General features: G+C 40.4%; 2 protein-coding genes across 3 annotated transcripts; one reads left to right on the plus strand and one right to left on the minus strand.

Annotated features, from left to right (window-relative positions):
* The first annotated feature begins 107 nt into the window (after positions 1–107).
* On the plus strand, positions 108–20,458 carry zgc:85777 (uncharacterized protein LOC405871 homolog). Of its 2 annotated transcripts, XR_004615369.1 has the most exons (10): positions 108–342; positions 7,808–7,928; positions 13,789–13,918; positions 15,674–15,780; positions 16,169–16,336; positions 17,021–17,194; positions 18,188–18,349; positions 19,064–19,214; positions 19,901–20,094; positions 20,125–20,458. XR_004615369.1 is itself a non-coding variant. In XM_034599605.1 (9 exons), the coding sequence occupies exons 1-9, from the start codon at positions 142–144 to the stop codon at positions 19,989–19,991; spliced, it is 1,305 nt and encodes a 434-aa protein (XP_034455496.1). In that variant the 5' UTR covers positions 127–141; the 3' UTR covers positions 19,992–20,300. The 2 variants fall into 2 exon arrangements, 1 of the variants encoding a protein (XP_034455496.1); XM_034599605.1 differs by having other exon boundaries at positions 127–342; positions 19,901–20,300.
* bet1 (Bet1 golgi vesicular membrane trafficking protein) lies at positions 20,391–22,569 on the minus strand. The gene is made up of 4 exons (XM_034599607.1): positions 22,392–22,569; positions 22,131–22,237; positions 21,986–22,042; positions 20,391–21,192 (listed from the first exon to the last, which is right to left on the minus strand). Exons 1-4 carry the CDS (start codon positions 22,408–22,410, stop codon positions 21,037–21,039), a joined length of 339 nt encoding a protein of 112 aa, XP_034455498.1. The 5' UTR covers positions 22,411–22,569; the 3' UTR covers positions 20,391–21,036.
* Positions 22,570–24,489: the final 1,920 nt, after the last annotated feature.

Consider the following 24,489-nt stretch of genomic DNA (forward strand, 5'->3'; position numbering starts at 1 on the left):
ATAACACAAAATTGATTGACTTCAAATGTATCTATCCCTTGAAGGATTTATCCCGGGACAAACCGGGACAAACTCAGCACCTGTCCCCCTCTAGCCCAGCGAGAGCCGCGGTCTGCGCATGCGCCCACACAGTAAACAGACATGGCGCTGTGCGGAGCAGCCCTGCGTTTGAATCTGTGCGTTGACAGCCGCCACTTCTACAAATTCAGCTCCCGGGTCGGAGTCAGGCGGTTGTCCGAGAAGACGTCGTCCAGACCCGGCAGCGGCAGCGGAGCAGAGACCGCGGGGGACCATGTCATCTACACACAGGAGCACTTTGCACTGAGGGAGTCCCTCGGGAAGGTACGGGATGCTAACCATGTAGCAGGCTGTGGCGTTACCATGAAAACAAAGCGTGGTTAGCTCACGTGCTAGCCGCTAATCACTGTCATGTGTCAGTATTAGTACGTGTTAGCTGGGAACTTGTGTTTATTACACCGGAAGTGACAGTAAAAGCCTGTTGGAGGGCCGGGAATGGAAAGTGGGTGAGAGGTCATCATAGCAAACAGAGGTTCACCTCTAACTAACAAACCAACTCTACGTTAACTCTGCTCTAACTGGGCTTAAGTTGTAAAGAGAACTTTTAATATATCATCATAATGTGTCTCTATACTAGAATGACTCCATAATATATGGAGTTTTTAAGGTGATGTGGGGGGGCTTGACTTTGTAGCTTCAGGGCTAACGAGTGAGAAAAGTTAAGATGATCCTTTGTTACAGCAGCAAGAGTCAAAAAGTCCTCAGCAAGTAATACGTAACATGCAATACTTATGTGTAAGGAATGTAAACGAATATATAAAGAAATATAGAAACATATGATTGTAATTAAGAAATATATGCAGTGTGAGGATATTTCCAGTGAATGAGTTGCACATGAACCGTTGATATTGCACAGACAGATGAATATAGCACAGGTGAGACTTCAAAATGTTAAAGTAAATGCACCCAACATCCACCAGGACATCCTGAGCCTGACATCGATCCTCCTGATAACCTGTACTCTGAAGCTGGTGATCCACTGGCTCTGAGAACTGTAGCCTACACGAGAGATGCAGATTTGCTGATTACAATAATCATCGCTGCGGTCCTGGATAAAGTTCTTAATGTTGATAGGAGAGAAGACGCCTACTCCTGCAGGTACACGCAGTTATGGACAAGAGACATTTCAGTTCATTCAAATGAAACGTAAACGATATGATCCAACAACGGGAATAGAAAAGACACACTTGAAAAAATAACAACATTTAATAGTCAGGCTAATGTAAATAAACTCAAATCATCACCGACTGAGTATATTTGCTTTTTTTGTTTGATGATGATCAAACTAATGAACATGTTATGCAGGTTTTCTAAGAAGTTAAAGTGATCTCAGACTGCAGAGAGAGGAGGAGGAGGAGAGAAGTAGGTATGGTGTGATTAGGTCTATCAGACTGAAATGTTCATTGCCTCTGCAGAGGAGCTTATGTTTTTGTCTGTTAGTCAGCAGGAATATGATCAAACTAATGGACAGTCCAGGATTTTTCTTTAACGTTGTTTGAGAGGAGGTTTTTCACAATGTCCCTAGTTTTCTGGGAGAATAACTCATGGATCTGGATGGAAAAAGGGTTTGGTTTTTATTTCCATATACTGTCACTGAATCTTCTCATGTTATTCTGAGCTGTAATAACAAAAATCCTGTTGGGAATCAAAGGGTCTTTGTTGAATTCAAATAATTAGAAGTTCTCTATTAAAACCAGCGTGGAAACAAATATCATCATATTTTATCATAAATATAAAATGAATTTTGCTCTTGATTAGTTGTCACCACAGGTCAGTATTTGAACTGTTCTGATGTTATCTTGAGCATAATCGGCTCCAGAGGAGGTTAGAGGTGCATCGTAACTTACCACAGTGATTCACCTCAGAAAGAAGTGAAACAGCTTCGGAGGAATAAGATCCTGAAGCTACAACCTCGCTAACCACAAACCCTGCTTTGTTGTACGAGCATTTAATGTGTTTATGATCCATCCTTCACTCCAACATTCCTCCTTTTAATGTCGACCCAGCGTCTCTGCTCTTTCTTCCTGGGAAAGCTGCAGTTACATCTGTCAGTTCAGATTGTTAACATCTGGTGGTACATGGCGGGAATCATGGAGCTGCTGACACAGATCTGGATGCACACAACATGTTGGCTTGTGTTTGAAAATCTTCACACTCTGGACTCACGACTCTTAAATAATGTGAACATCGACGGGTCCCCAGACTTAAGTTTAGGTCAGTCCTGCAAAAAAAACATTTAAACAGGTATTTTCAGTTGGAATTTGATGCTATAAAAAAGTACATAATTTGTTGCTTTGTTAGTAGCATGTATCTCTGAAGTGGATGTTTACTAAACAGTATTATGTTGCTTCAGAGAGCATTTGTTGACTGTGAGAAGATGCTGTGGACTTGCCTGTTGATACTCGGCTTCATATTCAAACATGTATTTTCCCAAAAGCTCTCTGCCCCTCTCATACTCATCCAAATGCTGAATCCGACATTGTAAGTGTTACTCCTTTTACAAAAATATGTTTACTATGCCTCAACATATTCAGTTAATTATTTCTGTAATGCAAAGCTTTTGTCTTTTGTGAACTGAATATCACCAGATGGAAATTATGGGAAAAATCTAAGGGGGTGTTCGTAATCAGCCTGACTCATAGGATATATATTACCAGACAGTTATCAGAGACAGAGGCTGCAAAAAATAACAACAGGCGACCAATTTAACTCAGCTAGTGGATATGTTGCGGTAAAAGGAGGGAACCTTGTCGTGTGACTAAACCGTCCAAGGATATGAGAAAGGCTGAAAATAAAGCAGCACTGGGAATATTGGGAAGGATGGAGATGTGAAAAGGAAATGCAGAACAATATGTTGGTAGTGCCGGAAAGGGAACTCGAGGCAGTAGGGTTTATGAAAAGAATTCACTCAAGGGTAGTGTGTTTATAGATGTATACAGAGGGGGTTATAGGAAATCCTGTAGTCTATTGTCAGTCTAGTTGTGTGTCTCACATAGAAGGGTGTATATATTCATGAGCTCATTTACAGACTGCTTCAAAGCATTTCCATGGCAAGAAATTAGTCCGGAGAGTCCCCATCAAACTGGCCACAGTTTGTGTGTGTGTGTGTGTGTGTGTGTGTGTGTGTGTGTGTGTGTGTGTGTGTGTGTGTGTGTGTGTGTGTGTGTGTGTGTGTGTGTGTGTGTGTGTGTGTGTGTGTGTGTGTGTGTGTGTGTGTGTGTGTGTGTGTGTGTGTGCAAGGTCATCTGCTGTCGTTAATAAGGACAAGGAGCCAAAAGTGATTTCCCTAGCGTTTCTAGGAAGAGTCTATTCATGTGCAGCATCCCTTGGTTTCAAACCGGGACTTCCCTTCCCTTCCAACAAAACCTTTGTCGCCAGACACATCTAGGAGGTTAGGGACGGGCATTTCGAGCAAAAATACAATTTGACAATTGCTGGGAAATATTCAACCATTATTTATAGAGTTTTTTAAAGAAAAGACACACACACATATTAGATTTTATTAGTTAAAAACCATCCTGATATAAATAAGATACTGGTATATGCCTTTATGTTTCCATCCTATGGAATTGTTTGGGACTTTAATTAACCCATTATGCCACCAGACTAAATTAATGCTTCTAATTAGGGTTGCAAAATTCCGGGAATATTCAAAGTTGGAAACTTTCCATGGGAATTAACGGGAATAAACTAGAAATTTTGTGGGTAATTTATACTAACTGTATTTACCTTGTCATATACAGACATAAATATAAACATTTTGTTTTGTCATAAGCTGATTTGAGCCCCTTTGGGCACTTGACTATATGCTTCTGCATCTTTGTGGCATTCTTAACATAGGTCTTTGCACAGTATTTGCAAATGTACACAGCCTTTCCTTCTACATTGGCTGGGGTGAAATGTCTCCACACATGAGATAGTGCACGTGGCATTGTTCTGTAGAATAAGATGAGAAAAAAGCTTGTAAAAAACACTAATGCAATGCCAGGGATATAAATAGTTAGCTAAACAATTGGAATCGTCTTTAAAAATATTTTACAATTGATGGATAAATGAATAGAAATAGGCTAGATGAACAGATGAACAATCCTCAATCAGCATGCTAATATATTTTCCCCAGTAATATCATCAAAACTTACCTGACTAGTCCTTGGGCTAATGCAGTAGTGTGGCCTCAATAGCCCGGCTGTAGTGTGCAGGATGCTGGGAATTATCTGTGCATGTGATGGAGAAATTCAACGTGCAGCGTGTGCTGCATTCCATACATCTTTAAAATAGAGTTTTGAATGACGTTTTTATTGCTCAGCGTTTAATTTGCGGTAACATTTTTTTTTCAAAATTCCCGAGCTTAACTTCCCATGGAAAGTTTCCGGAAAGTTTCCGGAAATTTACCGGAAATTTTCCGCCCCTTTGCAACCCTACTTCTAATATTTAATTATTATACTAAAACAGCTTCTTATTCCAGATGGTAACATTTGTACCTCTCAGAAGTCCTCGGAATTGGAGTGTGGACAAAAATCTTATATGATACTAAAGTTTGGGTCGGATTGTTTCATGTTGGCTGGGCTATCTATGTAATCTTCCACACTGCACATGTCTGTAACTGGGGAAAACAAGCAGTAACCATGCGTGTGAGGGACAGAGTAACAGTCAGGCTCGGTTAGTTCTCCCTCGGCCTTGAACGGGTTCAGACAAAAACATCACACTACTCAGAATGAGTTCACTCTTGGTGTTGCTACTACTATAAGATTTAGTTTCTGCTATATCCAAAGTATTAGTCAGAGAAATAACCAACATTACTTTGTCGTAATAAAGTGACACCTTGTTTACAAGTTGCACGGCAGACATTTGTTTCTCTTTACTGTTGGCCAGCTCTTTGCAAGTCAATTCTTATGCAGCCCAGTGTCTTTCCTCATGTGGAGTAATCCTGGGTGCCAGGGGATTAGGTCAGAATCTCCTGACTTTACATCATGCAAGGCCTGATAACCCAATGTTCTGTCTTACTACATGGCAGACTGGTGATGTGAAAGTTTCTGGTATGCAACACAGATAGTCCAAATTAACCTTTGTGAAGAGATGTAGGATTACTCCCTGATTGACCTTTCATGTTTCCGTTGCAGCAGCTCGTCTTCCCTCCCTTCCGGTCTTCAGGATTTGAACTTTGAACAAAGTGGACTTTATTTCAGGGATGAAGGGAAACAGGACCTGTGTTTAATGTGCAATTTGTTGTGTTTAAAGCTTTATTTTCCCAGATTCAGGCCCAGACGTGTAGCCTGTATGTCTGTTGAAGGTATCCATGTCCATGTTTTCTGTCTGCCTTGTATTCAGATGGTTCCTCAGCCACCATGTTTTCCTTGGCTGGTCAAACGGCCTGCCGGTCTGGCTTTGTGTGTTTTGGAAGAAATAGATGAGTGTGCATAGCGTGTTGCAACCCTGGAAAAAACAATTGAGATTTCTTCTTCAGCTCTTTGTTTTTTTTTTATCTAGTCCAGCTGACGGTTGCACTTTCACTCTAGCTGAGGTGTAAAGCTAAACTGGATGAAGAGAATAATCAAATGTGGTTAATTTTTCATGATCCACTTTATTGCACATGGCTCATTTAACTCCTTTTTATTGGCTTAAATTTTATGTTCCCTGTTTCAACTAAATGCCTCTTTTGTTTTAATCGCTGCTTTTCATCGGCTTTACCCTCCATTTAGAGCCCATTGCACTGAGCAAGGAGACGTGGCTGTGGAGCAGACCAGCATGGGTTTGTTGAAGCCATAGCCCATTAAAAATGACACATTTGATTGAGTAACGTCTATATTGCACAAGTTATAGTTGTTTTAATATTTTAGCCGACAAGTGCAAAGCCATTTGTTTGAGGACATTTTAATTTGAAAAGCACTCTGCAAGAAACAGACAAGGGAAGTCACAGCACGTATGTTTTTATTTTAAATCTTTTAAGTGGCAGGGACGGCACTTAAAACTGTTTTGTGGGAACTTTTGTTGACTCACTCGGCTTTAAAGCATCCTGTTGCTTGCTGTGCCAGGTAGAAGTGTAAAAAAAAAAATAATAGAAACACTGACAAAAATAATCTCACACTAACTGTAACCGTCACCACAGCTCTCACAGCTCTGCTCCTTGTGAAGCAGCTTGAGTTCCCGGCAGAAAGTAGCCCAGTGTGAGCGCCTCAATAGATTGGTCAGTCATAAGTGCTTCTCCAGCTGTGGACCCCTTCATTGTGCTCAGGTTGAGTCACTGCACTAAATGTTCATTCATTCACACACTCATTTCAAATACAGGTGGTAATCCACTCTGCTCTTCCTGTCGAGTTAATTAAATGTAATGTAATGTACGGTTGGTAAATTGTTTCGGAAACAACTTTTTTGTTGAAATCCTCTTCACGTCCCGATAACTATCAATAAATAAAGTGATCTGAAAAAAGCTGGGGGGGGGCTGTGACCCTCACAAAAGTGTGATAAATTCAGCCCAAATGAAATGATTGGTCGCTGGCGTACCTGTCTGTCACTTCACGACCTGCCTTGCCCGTGCCCTCACTGCGTATGCCCCGAGTCTCCTGTCGTAGAGATACACACTGCAGAGGCAGAGACGATAGCCAGAAGTTAGTGAGCGAATCACAGAGGTCGGCTTCTATCATTTGTCAGGCAGTTTACGTTTGTGTGTTTTGGGGGCATAGCTTGGACAAGAGGGCCGATGGGAGGGGCTGGGATGTATCGTTTGCATATTTTTAAACTGTAGCCTTCTCTTGTGAGCTTTTCCAACCCTTGCTTTAACGTCATTCAGCTCTCATGATGTAAATTGTACCAACGCTGCAAATGTGTTACTTTCTTATTATTCTGCTCATAAAAGCTTGTATTTTAGCCATCCCTCATTTTTCAGTTTCTCAAGGTTTGTGGCGGAATAGATGCAATGGCTGCTAACCCAGAAGGAATGTCATTACTTTGGGTTTCAGCACCAAGCTTTACTCTCACTTGTTGGTTTCCTACCCTGCCAAGGATAAAATGGTGGGGATCAACTCTGAGTCATTACAAAAACTGGCTTATGAATGGTCGAATGCAAAGATGCCAACGATCAGCACAGTATCGGCTGCCAGCTGCGCCAGGACAAAAGCATCAGTATCAGCCCTAAAAAAAAAAATCCCAGATAGGAGTTTTGTTTCCTGTTGGAGCATTTTTTTTGTTTTTTCACTGGATTCTGTTATTTTGTTTTTCTTGCATTTTTTTACTGCACCAAAATGACTTGGAGTGAAATTAAAGCTGTTTTTCATGGTTTTATGCGCCTGCAGTTGTCGTATTACGTGTTATCAGTAGGAGACTGATAACATGTACATACAGGAAATGGCATCCCATGCATTGCATCACTGTAGCCATGCATCATTGTCACTGTTACACATTCACCATGTAATACGGTTTCCCAGCCTGCTTTCTATTCATTGATATGTTATACCATATCTTGCTGTCTGCTACAGATAGATTACATAGACTTAAGTTAAGATGAATGCAACGCAGCAGGAAAACCAATCATTGTATACATGTGGAGGTTTTTTTTTACTCATAATTTACATCGTTTTGGTCCTATGGGGGACAGGAGATGGAATAACAGGGCTGGTATTTGTTGTCAGGATCATGTTGAGGTTTAAAAAACGAAATATAACTTTAAATATACACTGTTACACACAAACATGCTTAAATTATATATGTTTCCCCTGTTGTGTTTGTGCCTTAGATTATCGACCAGGAGATCAACCCCCATGTAGATCAGTGGGAAGCAGAGGGCAAGTTTCCAGCCCACAAAATCTTCAAAATCTTAGGTAGTGCCGGCTTCCTGGGAGTCAACAAACCAGTCGGTAAGAGTTTCAGATGATCTGTTTGTCTTTATAAATGTAGCACATTCACTTTCATAGGCAAACATTAGAGTGATGCAGCAGCTCAACAGTGACAACCTCCAAGGTAAAGTTTAATTTCCCTGTTGGATGGGAAACTGAGTTTGGCATCAAATTGCCCATAGCAGTGAAAGTCTGGGTTTGTTTGACCACCTGTACCTTTGTTAGATCTGTAAGTGACTGGCAGTGCATGCTGGGATAGCCTCTTACCCCTTTGATTCTGAGGTGAAATTTAAGATGACATTTTTTTTATTGGAGACAACTCATAACTGAATCTTGTGAGATTTGTTGCATTATCGGAAGCACAGAGATAAGACCAAATGGTGTTTTGATTTAAAGAGCCAGAAGCATTTTTGTATTTTGATAAATGCTTGAAAGGATCTAAGGAGATAATGAACCTTCCTGCAAATGATAAGAACCAGTCCAAATCAACTAAAGAAACTCTTTAGCCTGGTTGTGTCTCTGAGATATTATAGTGATATATTTATTTATTTATTTTCTTCATCATTGTAGTCGAGGGTTATGGACAGAGTATTTTGCATCTTGTACACATTAAGCCTTTTGAGGCAAATTGTGATTTTTGAATACGGGCTATTCAAATAAAATTTAATTGATTGATTAAAGAGCATTAAAAATAGCTACATGCCCATACTGTACTTGACCTGTGCTTTCTGAATATGTGTCCATCACATGTGAGTGTCTCAATGGTGTATGAGTTGTATGTATCCTGAAAGTATTTTGAGAGTATACCGGAGTATTTTTTTTTTTTTTACCAAATAAAAAAAAATGCTTCATTTGGCAACATGGAAATGAAACAAGTTTTTTAAAATATAGTTTCCAATTGTGTTTATATAACTTTTTAACTTAATTCATGTGTGTGTGTTCCCAACTGAAGACATTAAAGTTGGTAAACAGTTTTCCGACTTAAGCCTATTTGTATTCCTGGGGATTCCAGTTGATAACTCATACAAAAATGAAGACTAGTTCATGACCAGTCATATGTCTGAAAAGTCCTTTTAATGGTTTTAATGATAAAACATTTTTTACCAGTGACTACACATGAATAGAAGTTACTCAGCGTAACATTTTACATTTCCCTGAAACAGAGTGGGTGAATCCAAACGCACTTCAATAGATGAGAAACCGAGGGATCCGTCAGCGTGTGCACAGTTTGACCACCTCCGCTCCACTGAGCACTTGGCAGGTCTTTTTTCACAGCTGAATTCATGTTCCGCACATTTTCGGTCCGTTTGACAGACATACATTACCGTCGGTCTGGTTTCTGAAATGTTCCCACTGTGATGATGGGTGCCGGTGTCACAGCATCTCCCCACAACAGCTGTCTGCTGCAGTGTAGCCCATTTCCAGATGTTTACCCAGCTGGGACGCTTTTGGGCCGGATGAGGGAGTGTGATGAGTACAGTACAGGAGGACCACACATTATTTGTGGTCGTGAAGTTTAATTCATTTTGAATACGTGAAGAGATGTATGGGGGAGTGTTTGTCATCCAGAGATCTAAAGTTTCATATTTTATTTCAGAGTAATCGCTTTAATTATCTCAGCGAGTTCTCCTGTTTTTACTATTATCTTTGTCTCGCGTTGATAGTATCACTGTAGCAAAAACAGATGTTGTGGATTATCCGACAACTGACACTGAAATGAACAAATCTGTTCACAGTAACGTTGCACAGCGAGTCCTGTGAAGAAGACTCCGCTACAGGGTCTGTAGGTCAAAGAAGAGGAAGAGCGAGGGAATTAAAATGTGCTGAGTTCAACAAGCCTCAAGCATTAGTTGCCAGGATTAGAGAGGAGGAGCAGCCCAGAGGAAGACCGTGTGAAAACACATTGTACTATCAGGTGGTTGATCAACAGCACCAGAAACATGCTTTAGATGTACATTTATAAAATAATATATAGAAAATGACAACAGAGGGACATTTATACTCGATTGAATTAAAGACAATTATTAGTTGTATTACTATCAGTTTAAATTGACCTGATTCTAGTCACTGGATATGATTCTATTGAAAGATGACCAAAATTAAACGTTTAATAATATTGGGGATTTCTCTGGGTTTGAACATTGTCGGAAACATTTTGGATAATGTAAGTACACAAGTCAACAAAGTTTGTAACATACATCTAGTTGTCTTTAGACATTTTAATGAAGAATTTTGACATAGTCTTTTCATAAAAATCAGCTAATACGTGAACATTGTGTGGTATTAAGATAAAAAGCAGTTCCTCAGTTATATTATTCTGGATTTGGGCTCTTTCTGGTAACTTTTGCTGCATCTGACTTAATATTCTCTACAATATTATGAATGACCAAAGCTGGTACTATAATTCTTCAGATAATTGTGTAGCTACTACAGACTTGTCCCATTACCGCAGTGCTGACTAATGAGGTATACTCTCAGAAGACCTCAGCACTGTGTTATTAATTGATTTAGAGGCCCTGGGTGAATAGGGAATAGGGATTAAAGAGCCCGTTCAATGGAGAGATGACGGATCAGGTGGGTGGCTGCGCTTGATCAGAAAGGTACTCAAGTCAAATACAATAAAAAATCAAAAAAACTCTTAATAAAGGCCTTTAGCAAATGACTGAGCCCTTAAAACACTTCTATATGTAATAAAAGCAAAACATCTGCAAATGTGGTGAGATGTTGTAATTTATTGATGATGCAAATCCACTTATTTTAGAACTGATCCATAATTCAATTTCTCTCTGGATCAATAAAGTATTTATCTACTTATCTAGCTAATTAAGTGGCGTTGTCTTGATATTCTGTTTGTACGATGTCTGCTTTTAGACACTCAATTCTACACAACCGTAAACTGCAAGGGAAACAAGGAAGATTTATCTCACTCTATTTTTTCAATTATAAAATGAGTTGTAAAGATGTTGTCTAATGGCAGCTGTGTCCCGTTGTCTGTGATCATAGCCGTCAGTTAACATTTAAAAATGGCCATAACACATAATTACTAATTAGAGCTCCCTGATAGGCAATGATGACATTAAATGTGGGAGGAAAACAACAGAGCTCTGGCAGTAGATGATGAAATAGACAGTGGTCTAACTTTATTGCCACATATTTGAAAAAGGAAGTATCTTTCTGTCGACAACTCGAGGAGCGGGACACTGTGTCTATTTAGTCAGGAGGGGCAAAAACTCAACAGTTACTTTCTTCCCTTTCCCATGAACAAGGAAAGACATTATAACCTTTCAAAACACGAGAACAGGAAGTTTTCCCCAGGCAGCCATGTTGAGGGAGAAGACAGGGATGACCCCTGGCTCCCTGCCTGTTTTCCTCTGTGCTGACATCCGCAGGTATCCGCTGTTCACACCATGGCAATGACCTCCTCTCCTGCCAGACAGATAAAACCCTGACAGCCCACACAGTTTTCTCTTCTTCTTGAGCAACACCGTGAACTGTCTGTTTCTGATCAAAAGCATCGTTTGTTATTGTGAATTGAAAACATCTCCATGTTAGGCTGTAAAACCGACCCCCAAAAAAATGTATCTGGCAGTAAAGGTTGGAAAAAACCTACCATCAGAATACAGTAAAAAAATAAATAAAACTATCGTTGCTCTACATCTTTTTTTTAAATACAGATGCAAATACACACATTCAGCTTGAGGATGTGTAATATTTGTATTTTAACATAGAATCAAATTAAATTTAACATTCAAGACCAATAATTATTGCGTTCAAAATTAATTGAGAAAAACAAAAAGTAAAATAATATAATACATTTCTGTGAGATATATTATTTTACAGTTTAGTAGTTGTTGCAGACGTTTCTCCGAAATTAACTTTCGACAGTTATTCATGGGCGCTCTTTCGTGCATTATTATCAGGTGCCTCTTTTCGTGATGCCGTCTTTGCCTCTATATCCTCCACCTGACAACAAATGTCGAGGAGCATCTGCTGTGTGTAGGGGATCAACATTTGTGATAGGATTTAGTTTGCTTTTCTTCTTGCTTGCTTGTTCAACCAGGCGGCCTGCTGTTATGTTTAAAGTGGGACAAACCTCACCGCTTCCCTTCGTCCACATTATCCTCCGCGGGGTTTCCGACGCTCAGAGACTTATCACCGCAAAGCTACACCTGTTTCCTCTTGTTTTTTCTCTCCCCACTCCCTTGTTTGCTTATCCCACTGTATCGCCCTTTTTTCTCTGTCCCCATTTCTTTCGCTTGCTTTTTAAAACTCCCGTTCTGTTGACAGTCTGCCTCACTGTGCTTTTCTTTACGCGATAACTAGCCTGACAGGTGATATTAAACCACTTTCTTAGCGTTACATGCCTCCATGTCATAAATTTGCTGAGAATTATTCATTGTCAGTCAGCATTTTGTATCCATCACCCAAAAACTGAGCACAGAGCATTTCACAGATGCTCAGACTTGATACTTGGCTGACAGGGCGTTACCACCAAAAGATTTTGTCCTAAATGAATAGCTGTCACGTTAAATCTGCGAGACCAGCGTGAGATGATGTGTTCCAATTTATTTGTGCTGCACAGAGACCCTTCTTTTTCATAATGATATATTTTTGACAGGTTTTGAATGCGTGGATGTTTACCAGTGAAATGCAGTATGAGAGTGGGAACATTAGCTCACTAATTCCATGAGTGTCGGGCAGAAAAGAAAAGAATGTATGAGTATAAACCCAGGCTATTTAATTCACAATGGATGCTGCATTTGATGATGAAAGGCAAAGGAAAGGTGTAGAGATGGCTCTTTATGAAGATAAGTGACACAAAGTGGTGTTTTAAACATGGTTTATAATGCACTGCTCCACTCCATTAACGACCTGGGGTCTGAGCAAATGTTTCCACTGCCAGAATGAAAGACATGGACGTCCATTTTTGACTTATTCAATAAATGGGCTGGTTAAAGAGAACAAAATCAGGTTTCACACAAAAAGTAGAAGATATGAGATGACACTGAGATGACGGGGGACCTCATCCGCAGTTCGTAGTGCTCATCTCCCAGCAGTGGCTTTTTACACATAATTACAGCTACAGCAATTAATGATAACATCCCGTAATCAATTAGAGTGCATGATACGGTGCCAACAGATCACTTCAGAAAATCATGTACGAATAACAGTGTGCATTGTGTGTGTGTGTACGTGTGCAGAAGGCACTGATTGTATTGTAGTTATATCACTACAGATGAAGGGGAGACATGCAGGGAAGGTACGTGTAAGATGACGGGGTGTATTTAGGGTTCGGCTTGAGTCCTCAGCGGCTGCAGGTTCAGTTCGGACCTGGTGCTTTACTACGTGTCTTCCCTCTCTCCTCCTTTCACACACCTAATTGTGTCCTATCTAATAAAGGCTAAATACCCAGAAAGTGAGAAGGAAAGGGAACATCATTTTTTCAGATAAAATGTAAACACAAATCTTTTCTGCATTGTTTATTCTTTTTTTTTCTTTTTGCTTTGTTAATCAATGTCTTGGGAAAGAGGGGCAGATTATATAAGATTATTCTTCTTTCTCCTCCTTTTCTTTCAAGCTTTGAGATTTTGTGTTTGCATTTGAACAGTTTTGTTTGGTCGATGAATGAAATAAACTTATATAAATATATATTCTGTAAAATACAAAATTATATTGGTGCATTTTGTCAAAATTGAGCGTCGGCTCATATCGGCCGCTTTTATTAGCCAACCGACGAGTTTTTATTTATCCAATGCGACTTGCATTGCTTGCATTGCATCGTTTCTTCTTCTTTCAACTGAGTTGCAAATGGGAAATAATGTCTGCCTGCAAATGTACAGTGAACTGTCAGCGGTACCAGTGTGTTTTTGTCCATGTGCAGAATATGGAGGCCTGGGTCTGGACTTCAGCTACAGCGTCGCAGTGGCAGAGGAGCTGGGCAACATCCACTGTGGAGGCATCCCCATGGCCATCGGTGTTCAAACTGACATGACTACTCCTGCGTTGGCCAGGTACAGTCCCAGAGACAGCCAGTAGTGTTGCATAACTGGAATCCAGCGTTTTTATTTCGCCCTTTCGAGTCAACTCTTTAATCGTTTGGCTTGGCTGCTATGTCCTCGGGTAGTTGCGCATGTTGTGTGTGTAACTCATCTCCCTCCACCGCTGCCTTTTCTTAGCGTGAGTCACCCCTCATCAGTGATTCAGGCAGCGATGTCTGTGCTTTTTCACACCAGCACTGGAGCCGCTTGTGTATTTTCAAACCCTTTCTTCCTACATGACTGTGCTTCATTTTAAGATGAGAAAAAACATTGCTTGTATTGACACCCATGTTAACAACTGACACCCTGTTTATCCTGGATATTGTAAATAGATTTTAAAACCAAACCACAGGGTCTTAAAACATCTAAAAAAGAGTCTAAAGTTTAGCAGAAAGATGTTGGTGGCAAGCTTAGTTTGCAATGTTTCTGTGTGTTGTAGTTCTTTCTGCAGTAAAACTACAAACAAGATGAATGTGGAAATGATAACAAACACCTTGGTCAGAATTGATCTGAAATGATAACTACTGTCTCTACCTGTAGTTTTCGAGATAATGTGGTTATTCTCTATTCAGCTACTTCACCTTATCTTCAATTTTGTGGGTAGTGGAAGTAATTCTGGGAGTCTGATATTTGTTCATATTTATCATACTTGACATATAGGTCATAAATTCACAAATGTGAAACTTTGGAAACCCTGGAGTCTTTTTACACCCATATCTTCTTAGCTTATATTTGCTTTTATGTGACAAATTCCTCGAATGTGGAAAAATATGATGATAAAAATAGTTGTGACAAAAAATTATGTGAATCGATATCAACTCTGCTGGACCATCTGCTCGGCTGTGATGTCACTCAGTGGTCTCAGAGAATCCTGAACAACTGGCGCTGAAAGGCACTGGTGCACAAACTAAGGATAATCTCACACACTCAATCACAGTTGTTTATTTTCTCGAATGCCTTATATCATACATATAGAAAAGATATGACTGTGACAAGCCCCGAGCATTTTCCCTCTGATAGAACAGTCAAATTGTATTATGGGATCAGTATCAGTAAGGAAGTCCTGTTACCCTTATGTCCATTACATGCATTTGATTTTTCAGTCTCTGAACCAAAGATTGGCTTCATGTGTCGAGTAGAATTTAATGTAAAAATCGTTATCGCTCACGCCTCTGTAACTGTGTCACATATGTTAAGAGTTATATGTTAAAAAATACAGCCTGTTGCACAGCCCTTTATCAAAGTGGCTCTCCAGAGGGTAGGTGTGTTAATATATTTGGTAATTGTTTGTCTGACCCGTGTAGGGCCTTGGCTTGTTGTGCGACGTCCCCATGCTGTGAAGCAGCTGCCTGTGGCACATGGCACAATTCTGTGAAACAGACAGTTTGGGTCTCGGGAGCTTAATTAGAGGATCTACACTCGCCCGGAAAAAGGTTTAAACACAAAGAGCAGCAAAAACAAAAAGGGGGAGACCATGGGGCTTTAGGATCCTCTGTCCCACTGGAGCTGTGAATGCCTGAAACATGGCAGTGTTGTTTTAAAGCACAAATCCTGCTGTTCTGTCTGCCACAGTTACACTGAACATTTAAAGAGTTTCACACAACTTTACTTCACGACAATCGCCTGACAACAATGTTTAGATTAGAACGTATGAGAGATGAGATGCTCTTGGGTTCTGCTTAGTGTCAGAGAGTTTGTTCATGTCATTGTACATGTGTGTTTCTGCAGGTTTGGTTCAGCCGAGCTAAAGCAAGAGTTCCTCCTTCCCTCCATCACGGGGGACCAAGTGGCCTGCCTCGGAGTTAGTGAAGTTGGAGCTGGCTCTGATGTCTCAAGTACATCTCGCCGTCATCATCTTCCTGTCATTTATTATTATCGTTTCCTCTTTTTTTTTGCCCCTGAGGGACTTTTTTAAATTCAGTAATGTTGCAAAATGATTGAAGAGCCAGAAATGAGATCGTTTTACAATCAGATTGACACTGATGATCTCTGAGTAGAGGACAACGTGCTGAAAGCAACATCATGTAAAATGGCTCAAGTTCACTGTCCTTAGATTTCACAACGTCTTTGCTTCTTTTTTTCTGAAATAGTATGATTTATGTTTGACACTATTCTGCTGCAAAATATGTAGATGTATCCATTCATCCATTGAAACTTTTAATTAAACCTCACACTCATCTTCCCCGTTTCTCTCTCTGTACATTCACACACTCACTGATTCAGGTATTAAGACCAATGCGGTGAGGAAAGGGGATGAATATGTGATCAACGGCGGAAAGATGTGGACCACCAACGGCACCCAGGCGGACTGGATGTGCCTCCTTGCCAACACTAGTGACGGGCCCCCACACAAGAACAAGTCTCTCATCTGTTTGCCCATGAACCTGCCAGGTAGGAATCCAGAGGAGCTGCATGTGAGAGCCAACGTGCCAGTCAGTTGCTCCAGATATTTATTGGAGCTTTTCCTTCCAGTCCCCTAGTAAAATGTCAGGAAAATGTCAGAGTGAGCCCACATGAGAAGGAAAATGTCCACAGACGACGTGTTGATGCTGTTTCAAACACACCATACACGCAAAAGTGAAAGGAACTAAAATAACACAAATATCTTAGGATGAAAAAGCGGTTCCATACACAGAGAAGATGCCGACGAAGATATCAACATGAAAAGACAACAAAATTCGAGACCTATTGGTGATGAAGGCTGGCGATGGTGTTGATGTGCTGCTACAAAAACAAGTAATTTCTGCAGCTTAATGCATACATCGTGTCTTGCATCTCTACCCAGACGCCACCCCTCGCCTCGATGTTCCAGACATGTTCTTGTTGTAGAATCTCCTGCTGTGTTGTTCATATGTGAAACTCTGGATAATGTCTGGACCCAATTATTCTGGAGTTCATGTCTGAAAACGGCTTCGGTCATTTTCTACAAAAAGCAGGCAGCCAGCCAGGGACAAAACCTTTCAGAATGTTTGGCCTCTCAACAATGTTTGCATTTCCATTCTTTAAATAGCATTTGTTTGAATTAGTGCACATGATTATTATGATTATTTTCTTTTCCTGTTTTTCCCACTGTAGGAGTGCACATTGCCCGCAAGATTGATAAACTGGGTATGTGGTCATCGGACACAGCGGAAGTTTTCTTCGATGACGTCCGTGTGCCCTGCAAGAACATCATCGGTGAGGAAGGCATGGGCTTCACCTACCAGATGCTTCAGTTCCAGGAAGAGCGGCTGTGGGCAGTGGCCAATAGTGAGTGAGCTTTACTTTGTGATCCAAATCCCCCAGGCATCCCCCTGTGATCTGACATCATCATTCCCAGTTTACTTTAATTTCTCACTTTATCTTTCACTCTTTTTACTCATCGGTCTTCTGCTCAATCTCATCTGCCTCCTACGGATTGAAAATGAAAGTGAACAGTTTGTGCTCTGACTTCTGTTTTGATGTTAGTTTCCAGTAAATTCAGGTCACATATTTTAAGCCATTAATCTCTTTTAAAATAGTTGTTTGCTTTTAATTATCAGTTTTGGGGATGAGCCAATATTTTCTTGGGCAGACATAATGAAAATGTAGAAATAAAGCAGAGGTGAAAGTACGTGGTATCACTGACACTGATGTGTTAGTCTGTCTGGTTTTATTCATCATAATAAAACTAGAATTACCGCACTGCAGCTATATGCCAGAGCAGTTTCCTTGTACATATTTATAAATACTTTTCCAGATTCATATTAGGTCACTGTGACCTTTGGCCTTAGACCAGTGAAACATAATCACTTTATCTTTTTAGTCCAAGTGACAACTGATCAAAAGTTGAAGAAATTCCCTCAAGCAGTCCTGAGATATCACAGGCGTATTTTGAAGCCACTGTGACCTTGACCTTTGACCTTTGGCTACCAAAATTAAGTCCAAGTTCAATTGAATGTTTGTGCCAAATGTGAAAAGGATTATTTGACGGCGCTCGAGAGATAAGGCAAAAACAAGGATGGGGGCGAAAACTGTGCTTTGTGAGGTCACTGACCTTTGACCACCAAAATCTAATCAGTTGATGCTTGAGTCCAAGAAATCCCCTCAAAACGTTCCTGAGATATCCTGCTCACGAGAATTGGACGAACGGACTGTCGCCGGTGCGGAGGTGTAAAAATAAGAGACATAAAGAACAAATATTCACAGACATGCAGCTGTTTGCATTCAGTAAAACCCGACATCACCTCTTCCTCTCTGTCTCTCTGATCTCTACACCTCTAGTCCTGACAATGATGGACAACGTCATTCAGGACACCATCAAGTACACGAAGCAGAGGAAGATCTTCAAGCAGCCCGTCCTCCACAACCAGGTGGTTCACTTCAGGTTGGCTGAGCTGCAGACGGAGGTTGAGCTCCTCCGCTCCCTCCTCCACTGCGCTACAGGTAGGGTCACCTGATAAGAGGGAAGGCATAACAATAAAAGAACGATTAGCATACTTGTTTGCTGCATCTGGGTGGCTCTGTTCCCTCTGAGCATCTACCAGGCTTGGTTCAGAGCATGGAGATGATTGAGTAACGTTATGAGAACAGTTGTTGGGTTAAAAAACATTTATTTTCCAAATATATGTCTGCAACATCCCCTGTTTTCCAGGTTGAGGTGTTTTTCTTAAAAAAGGATGTAATGTTTCTTTCAGATATAGATAACACATCATTAAAATACTCAAAAAAGTCTGAATAGGGAACAAACAAGCTTGATTTGCACGTGTAGTATTTTAGGAAAATCACAGCCAGTGATTGCAGACACGTGTTCTTGTGGAACATAATACCACAGATAAGACTGAGGCGGCTGTAGCAAAGTCTGACATCGACTGAACTCTACAGCGATGATGTGGCTGATATGTCCAGCAGGTCTGTTTTAAAAGACAAGAGGGCCCCGAGCAGGCGGTTAGCTCAGTGTTAGGTAGTGATACATGTCTGTGGTGTGTGATTATCTGGCTGCACAGTTCACACAAGTTCCTCTTCTATAATCAAAGCATTGATCAGTTGTACGGGTAAAATATCGAAATTGGAAAAACACCATTGACTCTACATCGTTGTTGTTGTCCTCCGTACATTCATACTTCTCTTTTCCTTTCGTATATATAATTTTTTTTGCAGCATTGTACATCAAAGGCAATGATGTCACCAAGTTGGCATCCATGGCCAAATTGAAGGGGGGTCGTCTGTCCAGAGAACTGGGGGACAGCTGTCTCCAGTTCTGGGGAGGGATGGGTTTCACCAGTGAAGTGATGGTCAGCAGATTTTACAGGTGAGAACGATGAGACGAACAATATATCTGTATAGGTTTGTCTACAAAGGTTTATAACATATTGTACTGCGATGTTCAGTTTCATTATTTTTTCACTTTGTTGACATGGTCCAAGTATTTTACATGAAGTCAAAGACTAATTCAGGGGCAGCTGGGGCTGAGGGGGCAGTCGTCCTCTAACCAGAAGGTCGGCGGTTCGATCCCAGTCTTTCCAATCTGCATGCCGATGTGTCCTTGGGCAAAATACTGAACTCCGAATTGCCCCTCATACAAAAAGTGCTGCTCATAGACTATGAATGGGTGAATGGCAATAACTTGTTCCTGTGAAGCCCTTTAAGTGGTCATCAAGACTTGAAAAGCGCTATATAAATATATAAATACAGACCTTTTAATTCCTTCACCACAAAGCTGAAATCAGACTAATTGATGGTTGCCACGGAAACACAGCATGTGATCAAATAATCAATTAAATTCTCGAAGTCGTGCAGTTAAGTTTACGTGATTATACTCTGAATAAACAAAGGCCAACACTTCGCAACAGGAAGCCTCGGACCCTGTTGATTCAGTGTTTAATCAAGTAACAGTGTTTGATGTAGATTGTCTAAGCCAGTACTTTACACTATTGTGACACCTAGTGGCGGGGCAAATAATGTGGCAGGACTGTGTTAACTTTGTCCTTTCCACAGGGATTCCCGGTTAATGTCGATTGGTGGAGGAGCTGATGAGGTCATGCTGGGAATCATATGCAAATACATGGACACGCTTCCCAGGAAGTGATGTCATCAACAGCTGACACAGAGACTGATGCTGCAGCTCTGCTCATAATGAGCCAACTGTTGACACTGACTTACCGATCACCTAAGTGCAGTTCTGATTCTCTTCAACTCTGTTTGCCTTTGTTCTCACAAAACTGGTCTGAATGAAACTCATGTGCTCCAACACAGAATAATGAAGTTTATTAGGGCATTTGTAGTGTGCTATGTAAAAGATTATTATTTAATTTTAAGACTAAACTTATTTTTAATTAGATGAGCTAAGTTATGTGTATAAAGTGGCTGTGTAGATAAATGACCTGCAAGGATTCTGGCTGTCTGTGACAAAAATATCCGTCCAAGTTCAGTTTTTCTTCTTTTCATTGTATTTTCTCTGTGTTTAAGTAGCGTACAATGGTCAATACATTGCATAAAACGTCTTTATTTACATTAAAAAAACATTTTTACAACAGAATTAGAACAGTTATGAAGGACATTGTTGCTCATTGTTTGACAAATCTTGGTGTTTCCATTCATTGTTGAATCAAAAATACACCAGTTTATTTCCTTTAGCATTCTACAACGTTAGTACTTTTATGAACAATAGTTATTTTCAGTGACACAGCAAAGGTTGTGGTGGAAAAAACTAATCCACAGATCTGTTGCTGTAAAGGTTTTTGACGCAGTATATTAGTTATATTAGGTTTCATGTTTTCTCATCTTCTCACTTTAGGTAAATTGGGCTGTTAGGACATACAAATACTGGTATCATCCACTTAGGGTGTACGTGACATGTGATCATTAATCACCTCAGACCGTTTCACCTTCCTAAACTAGTTTTATTGTTTAAGACATCAAATAGCATCGGCCCTTTCTTGACTATTTTGGGGTCTTTGTATGAAATGCTCACAGACACTGGCCCCCTGTAAAGCTGAACACTTTATTTTTAAACCCCTGCCTGTCATCATCATCATCATCATTACGCTGGTCTCGTTTTGAGACGCAGCAGCGACCGTGGGGGGAGGGAGATGTGAAGTTACAAAGGGACCAACTCTAGGAGGTTCCTCCGATCACCTCAGCTTGATGAACCAGTACAGGACGAAGAAAACGAAGAAGCAGAAGAGCAGCATGTAGCACAGCAGCTTGGTCTGACTGCCTCTGGACAGCCGCTTCACTCTGCCGATGGTTGCACCGAGCAGGCCGCCGGTCGAGTCAAAGTCTGAGTCCTAGTGTGGGAGAGAGAGATAAGTAAAAGTCCCAAGTCCAGAAAATGATCATGATCCAGGTGTTATTATGTAACAGGCAGCTCAGGAGACTGAAGAACAGTAGTATATTTTTTAGTTATCTTTAATTTAGTTTGGTTTATTTCACACAACATCAATGCATAATAGGAAGTGTTAAAAATATGTGTGGGATTTGGAAGAAACCAGCGATGGCTTACAAGTAAACCACACCCAAATCTAACAAGGAAATTAAATACAAAACTTACAAAATATCCAGGTTGTATAAAGGCACAAATAGATTCATTTCATCTGATGCTATTTTATACTAACTATACTCTACTTCATTTCAGATAAAAGCAATTTACTTTCTGGATTCTTACATTTAATAACAGCTTTGGAAAGTAGTTATTTTGTATTTTAGTACTTTTTACACATTAAATATGTGAATCAGCCAGTGAAAATCTAGATTAAACTACACAACACTATAAAAGATTCACTTCCTTGATATTTGAAATGCAGCACATTTCTGTGCAAACGAGGATATGTTCTAAAACGAGTATAGTTATAGAAGTAATGTACTTTCTGAACTCTACCACATTTAATAACAGCGTTGGTAAGGAGTTATTTGCATTTTGGGGATTTTGACACAAATAGATTATATATCACATGAAATAAATTACACAATATCATATCTGTACTTTTGAGTAAGTATTATTAGGTATTATTACACTGTGTAGGACTGGTATGTGTCTTAATTGCTGTTGATATTTAGTTTCAGTATTGAAGTGGAACTCACCATCTCATCCAGCATTTTATTCTGGTATTTCACTTCCGTTCCGATGTCGATAGACAGCTGTGGGAACCAGTATCAACACGTTAATGTCACAAACACACAGACTCGTGTCCCCAGCAGCTGATTCGTGTCATCAGGAGGAACTCACACTTTTCAGCGCGTTGACTTTGGCTCTCAGTCCCTCCTGCAGATGCTCATTCTCCTCCTCGTGAACACTGTACCCGCTGGCGACATAAGCCCCGGGGCCTCCTTCACCTTCACCGGACACAACCACAGTTAACACGGCGTCACTGTTACCGTGTCAGTGCACCGACATCCCGCTAACACATCGCATCACAACACCGGCTAGCGTTAGCAAACAAGCTAAGTGTTAGCTTAAGAAACAGAAACGTGGAGGTTTGTTTCTCACCCAGATTGGCGCGTCTCATCCTGACCCGCTACAGGAAACACGGTCCGCTGTGTGTGAGTGTGCGTGTGTGAGTGTGTGATGAACCAGGTTCGATTCCGTGGAACCGATAGATAACAGGTCTCGGGTTCACTGATGTGACACTTCACTCAGCAGGGAAACGCCACGATAGCATACGGTGGCCGAGGAGGACAACCCATATCTGAGGGTGGAAAAAATCGCGATTGCATAATAAACAAAAGAGAGAGAATCACTGTTTAGACGTTTTGTTTTATTTCCACTTTACATTGTGGAGGAGATGTTTGATTTGTAAAATTGTATTAGTTGGTAAATAAAAAGTGCATGATTTGAATGTGTGTGTGGGTGTGTGTGTGAGTGGGGTGGGGGGGTGACAAAGCCTCTAATAAAGATAAATTATACTCGTCAGAAAATCCATCAGCATCCGTCTCTATTGACTGTGTCTCATATTCTCCACTGACAACATTTATCTCAGGCTTAAAGAGGCTGTTTAAGTTAATCATTATCAGTAAATACTGCACGGTCCTTTGCAATTAATGTGTCACACAAGTCTTATAGTGAAAACCTTTTAACGTTATGCTTTTATTCAACGATTAATAAAACCTTTTTAAAAAACGGAGAGCTTTTTATAAAATAGAGCATATACAAATTAGAGTCAGAGCTATAATTTTGAACTTCTGAAGCAAATTATTGTTGATTTCTCAACAAAAGCAATATTCCATATAGTTTTCTCATTAAAAAAAATGAAATCAAAAATCTAAATCTTCCTCGATCATTGCAGTTTCTTGCATCAACTCCAAAAAAACAAAAACCCCGGAATTATTTATTTATTTTAAATGGTCACTGGTTCAATGCATCATTTACATATAAGAAAATATAACTGCCAAGACAAAAATAGTGTAATTAAGAAGTAAACAACCGATCCGTCCCTGTATCTTAAACACATCTTTAAAACTGCAGCAGGTCCCAAAGCGACAAACATCCATGGGTTAATCTCCCTTCGGTATAATATGTTTGTTGTATACAAGAAACATATTATGAGGAGAAAATTGTTATGATGTCCCTCTCAGGCAGAGACGGATTGTTTCCTTTGAACATTTTGAAATGTGAGCACCATAAACTGGAGACAAATAGGCCTCTCCTGTGGGTTTAATAACGGGGCTCAGCGACACATCCATCTGTGGCGTATGGGACGAAGAGGAGGTTCTCAATATCCCCCAAATCACTGGAGGTGCTATTTAGCAGTGATTAGCTTCCCTTATCCCCTCATACATCATCTTTCCCTCAGACTTGCGCCGATATTGCAGGCGACATCTAATATGATATAAGAGATTAAAATGACTTTCGCGACGTTAATTCATTCCGATCCAATATCTTAAATACAACTTTGAGCTCCTGGCTACCATAATGCATTTCAATGCCCCCAGTGCTCATCTATTTATCTGCTCATGTTTCCCAAAGGCTTGGCTGCGTGCGTGACCTTGACACGAGTGTCAAAGAAACAGAGGGTATTGATTGAACTGTGTGCGCATCTCAGCCGCCTTTGTGGATCTGAGAGGATTGGATTTATCAAATGGGTCCTGAGAATGGAGCGGTTGGAAACTGGCCTTAATCCCTAACTGAACCTCTGTGGGTCCAGAACATCCCTGATGCATTGATCAGTGCACACACACACACACACACACACACAAACCCACGCACCCACACTCATTTGAATGTAAGCCCATATAGGAGTCATGTATATAGCCTACACAATGCTGTGTGTTAAAGACCCCTTATATTTAAACTACAGGTCAGGTGATACAGTTGTTTTCTGAAAGGACAAGTATGTGTTATGTAAGGTCTCCACCGTTCTATGTAAAGTGCCTTGAGATGATGTATGTTGTGATTTGGCGCTCTGCAATTAGAACTGAATGAGAATGAATTGAACACTTAAAAAGCTACTTAACACAAACTGTCAGGAAACATGAACGATTATTTTTTTCCACATATCGGGAAATATGCCACGAACTTAGTTAGAAGATGAGTGATACCACATGGATTTCTGTTCTTTCACTATGAACCTATGTCAGCAGCTGCTTAG

Source organism: Hippoglossus hippoglossus, chromosome 11, assembly GCF_009819705.1.
Source record: "Hippoglossus hippoglossus isolate fHipHip1 chromosome 11, fHipHip1.pri, whole genome shotgun sequence".
Lineage (NCBI taxonomy): Eukaryota > Metazoa > Chordata > Actinopteri > Pleuronectiformes > Pleuronectidae > Hippoglossus > Hippoglossus hippoglossus.